Below are 5,000 nucleotides of genomic sequence, written 5' to 3'. Positions count from 1 at the left end.
CACGCAACGAGACAAGAAATCAAACTTATGACACAACAGACACCAGTTCAAGACCCTCACATATCTCATTACACCTCAAAAAGATACATTAACATGATCGCTGCTTACACCCGTTATCGCTGTAATATCAGGCTGGCTTAACTGAGACGCGCATTAATCTCGGACGGAACTACAGCTTTCCGCAGCTCTGGCTTTTTCTTAGATGTTAATTTCAACGTGAATTAGGGTTGAAGTTAATGTTGAACTTGACGTCGTAAGCTGTCAGTTGGGTCGGCAAGGTGTGTGCGTTTTAATGACGTTGAGGTACAGACACACATGGATACACCCACGCACGCACACGCACGCACACAAGGACATTCACACACTCGCGGTGGGGGGTGTGTTGCACCATTTGGAACAATATCATCATCTTCATAATACTATATTTCTTGTAAATCACGTTCTCGTACCATTCCAACCTCCTCGTATTCTTTCCAAAGTAACTAACCTCTCCTCCCCCCTTCCCCCTCAGCGAACACCTTCGCGAACGGCGTGCAGCTGACCGGCGAGGAATACAAGGTCGCGGACGGCATCGTGTACGTGATCGACAGCGCCCTCCCCATCGTCAGCCCTTCCGAAGTCGCCTCGCGCCCTTCCCTCCTGCCCACGCCCGACTCTGAACCCACGACCCTGCCGCCACTGACCCACCGCTTCGCCACCTTCAAGCCCCGCCGCGGCACGCCCTCGGACATCAACAGCGTCGGCAGCACGAAGCCCGAACTGCCCTTCGACGCGTCCGACATCGAGCCGGTGCTGGCCGAAGAGACCCTCGGAGGCTCCGATATCAGCGGAGGCTTTGCCGAGTTCGGTCCGGCCTCGACCACGCCCTCCACTGGCTTCTCCGAGTTCTCAGGGTCTCCGGCGGGCAGGAACGACCCTTTCCTCAAGTCCTTCATCGACTCCCTGCTCCTGCACAGATCTGCCGACGGCGCTGAGTTCCTCCACCACTTCCTGGAGACGGGGATCAACGGCACCTTCAGAGACAGTGAGTGAAGGAGGGTCGAATCCTTTCTTATTCATTCTATTATTATTATCGTTATTGTTATCATTATTGTTATTATTATTATTATTATTATTATTATTATTATTATTATATTATTATTATTATTATTATTATTATTATTATCGTTATTATTATTATTGTTATTATTATTATCATTAGTGTACGTATGTGTTGTGTGTTATGTGTGCGTGTGTGTGTATGATCTGGAATTCGATAGTGAATTAGAGTGAAATGTAGTTGAAGATTTTCCCTGATTTGGCAAAGGTTATCATGTAGATACAGATAAGAGATAGATAAAAAGAAATAAGTAGATAGATAGGGATATAGGTAGGTAGGAGGAGAGAGAGAGAGAGGGAGAGAGGAGAGACGAGAGAGATGAGAGATGAGAGAGAGAGGAGAGAGAGAGATGAGATGAGAGAGAGAGATATGAGAGGAGAGGTTAGGATGAGGAGAGAGAGAGAGAGAGAGTGGAGAGAGAGAGAGAGAGAGAGAGAGAGAGAGAGAGAGAGAGAGAGAGAGAGAGAGAGAGAGAGAGAGAGAGAAATAGAGCTAGAAATAGGGAACAAGAAATCTCCATGACCTGTGCCTTTGTTATATTTCTTTTTTTGCCTTGATCAGAACCCAATCAGCTATGACCTTTTCCTCTCCCCCTTTCCTTTGCACGACCTCACTCCGGTGACCTTTTACCTCTCGCCTTCCCTATTCCCTCTCCACCGCCCCCCCCCCCTCCATTCTCTTTTCAATTCCTTTATTTCTCCTCATTTTCTGATTATTCCAATCCCCTATACTTTATTTGTTTTACTTGCATGTATAGACACGGTCGTCGTATCTAGCATAATCCTTAAATACAAGATAGATAAATGAATAGTTGAATAAATAGATAAATAGATAAATGGATAGTTGAATAAATAGATAAATAGATAAATGGATAGTTGAATAAATAGATAAATATATAAATGAATAGGTAAAAAAATAGCAAAAACGTATTTAGATAAAACTGACATTAAGTATATAATGCTAACATTTAAAAGAATAATTAAATTAATACGCCCGTCTCCCTTCTCCACAGCCGGCAGATACACATCCCTTGTATCTGCAATAACTTTTGAATTCCTTAAAATATGACAATAATGGAAAATAAATAAACAGATCCAAACTGTGATCAGTAATAAGCAAAATTGATTTACACCCGTATCCCCACTCCGCAGCCGGCAGATACACAGCCCTTGTCCCAAATGACTCTGCCTTCTACAAGTACTACCCTATCGACTGGGGCTTCAACCCGTTCCTCGTCGACAACTTCACGAAGGACGTCATCCTCAACCACTTCCTCCGAGGCAGTGTCGCCCTTGAGGACCTCCCGAGCTTAGCTGAGATGACCACCTTGGGCGGCAGCACGATTAAGTTCACCAGGAGAGGGAGTGAGTATTCCCATTTTCTTTGGTTCTTTGAAAGAGGGTGTGTTTCCGTTTTCTTTGGTTCTAGGGAAGGCGTTTATCCGTTTTCTTTGGTTTTAGAGAAGAGAGTGTTTCCGTTTTCTTTGGTTCTAGAGAATAGGGAGTTTCCGTTTTCTTTGGTTCTAGAAAAAAAGGAGTTTCCGTTTTCTTTGGTTCTAGAGAATAGGGAGTTTTCGTTTTCTTTGGTTCTAGAGAATAGGGAGTTTCCGTTTTCTTTGGTTCTAGAGAATAGGGAGTTTTCGTTTTCTTTGGTTCTAGAAAAAAAGGAGTTTCCGTTTTCTTTGGTTCTAGAGAATAGGGAGTTTTCGTTTTCTTTGGTTCTAGAGAATAGGGAGTTTCCGTATTCTTTGGTTCTAGGGAAGGAGTTTATCCGTTTTCTTTGGTTTTAGAGAAGAGAGTGTTTCCGTTTTCTTTGGTTCTAAAAGAAAAGGAGTTTCCGTTTTCTTTGGTTCTAGAGAATAGGGAGTTTCCGTTTTCTTTGGGTCTAGAGAATAGGGAGTTTCCGTTTTCTTTTGATGAATGGGGTTTATTCCCATTTTCTTTGTTTCTCGAAAAGAGAGTATTATTTCCGTTTTCTTTCGTTCAACAGAGGATTTATTCCCACTTTCTATAGTTCTAGAAAATAAGTAGTATTTCCGTTTTCTTTCGATCATCAGAGGACGTATATCCATTTTCTTTACCTTGAGGTCGTAAGGTCATATTATTTTTTTTCTCTATCTCCTTTTTTCAACGAGCAAGTCCTGAAAGTTGCATGAGCTTGCTTTTATTCACTGAAATTGCTTCTTCTCTCGCTTTGTAGGATTAATTCCCGTGACACTGCAATATTTTCCTTCCTTAAAACTTGCAAAGAGGATTTCATCTTCTGTTATTGCTAGATAAAGATTAAAAAAAAGAAAAAAAAAAAACGAAGATGATGTCCAAGCAAACATTATTGATTGCATGACGAAGCAACCAAAAGCAAGTACTTGAAAAATATTATAAAAAAAGACACAAGGCTATAGAAAATTGCGTTTACTAAGCCTGACCAAAACTAAACGCCGTGAAACCACGAAATCATGTTAACCCTTTCGACAGAGAGAGAGAGAGATAGATAGATAGATAGATAGATATATATATATATATATATAGAGAGAGAGAGATAGATAGATAGATAGAAAGATAGATCAATAGAGAGAGAGAGAGAGAGAGAGAGAGAGAGAGAGAGAGAGAGAGAGAGAGATAGAGAGAGATAGAGAGAGATAGATAGAGAGATAGATAGATAGATAGAGAGAAGAAAACAGACAGACAGACGAAAGAAAGAAAAAAAGGAAATAGACAGACAGACGAAAGAAAGAAAAATAAAAGGAAATAGACAGACAGACAGACGAAAGAAACAAACAAACAACGCCAAGGAAGTGAAAGAGATCGTTCCAGTCTGAGCAACACCCGAACACGTCCGTCCTCGCCGCCGGCCTCAGCAACCTCACCTTTGGATAACCCCCTTCCCCTTCCCCTTCCCCTTCCCCTTCCCCTTCCCCTTCCCCTTCCCCTTCCCCTTCCCCTTCCCCTTCCCCTTCCCCTTCCCTCCCCTTCCCCTTCCCCTTCCCCTTCTCTTTCCTCTTCCCCTTCCCCTTCTCTTTCCTCTTCTCCTTCTACTCTTTCTTCCTCTTCCTCTTCTCCTTCTACGCCTCCTTTCTCTTCCTTCTTCCTTTCCCTTCTCTTTCCTCTTCTCCTTCTACTCTTTCTTCCTCTTCCTCTTCCCCTTCCCCTTCCCCCTCTCTTTCCTCTTCTCCTTCTACTCTTTCTTCCTCTTCCTCTTCCCCTTCTCCTTCTCCTTCTACTCCTCCTCTCTCTTCCTTCCTACTTTACCTTCTCTTTCCTCTTCCTCTACTCCTTCTTCCTCTTCCTATTCCCTTTCTCCTTCTACTTCTCTTTTCTCTTCCTTCCTCTTCTCCTTCTCCTTCCTTTTCCCTTTTCTCCTCCTTCTACTCCTCCTTTCTCTTCCTTCCTCCTTCCCCTTCTCTTTCCTCTTCTCCTTTTCCTTTTCCCTCCCCCTCCCCTTCCCCTTCCCCCCCCCTCTCCCGTCTCTCCCTGAGGCAGTCTCGACCGTTAAAATACACCTCATAATATCACCCGAAAGGCATTTACGTGTTTCAGAATTTCCTAATTATTATTATATTTTTCTTTATTTAGCCGGTAATTAATGGTTGTCTTTTACAAAATGTACGTTTAGGAAAAGGCTGACTGATATTTGACATTTCCGAGCACGTTAGGCGCCTAAGGGGATTTGATCTCTTTCTTGGCGCGTTTTTTTCCCCCCTCGATGTTCTTTTGTTTTTTGTTTTTTCGTATAAGACCTTCAAGATGGCATTCGATTCCACTTGCCGGAAGGGAAAGACGATGCTCATTGAACTTATTGAAGCGAGGTTTGAATGGCATTTGATAAAAGTGACTTTGATTTTTTTTTTTTATCTCTCTTTTTTTTTGTATTTAGTGAAGGAATTTATTGTTGATGGGATGAT

The 5,000-nt window shown here is 42.6% G+C and overlaps 1 protein-coding gene across 1 annotated transcript in view; it reads left to right on the top strand.

Moving 5' to 3' along the window:
* LOC125027088 overlaps nt 1-5,000 on the top strand; it is a 91,097-nt gene that overhangs the window by 42,760 nt on the left and 43,337 nt on the right. Inside the window, exons 3-4 of the mRNA XM_047615887.1 lie at nt 512-1,024; nt 2,251-2,463. Of these exons, the coding sequence (XP_047471843.1) occupies nt 512-1,024; nt 2,251-2,463 (726 nt within the window). The remainder of the gene's footprint in view (nt 1-511; nt 1,025-2,250; nt 2,464-5,000) is intronic.

The sequence above is a fragment of the Penaeus chinensis genome, chromosome 7, assembly GCF_019202785.1.
Source record: "Penaeus chinensis breed Huanghai No. 1 chromosome 7, ASM1920278v2, whole genome shotgun sequence".
NCBI classification, from domain to species: Eukaryota; Metazoa; Arthropoda; class Malacostraca; order Decapoda; family Penaeidae; genus Penaeus; species Penaeus chinensis.
This window is presented reverse-complemented; position numbering and strand designations above follow the sequence as displayed.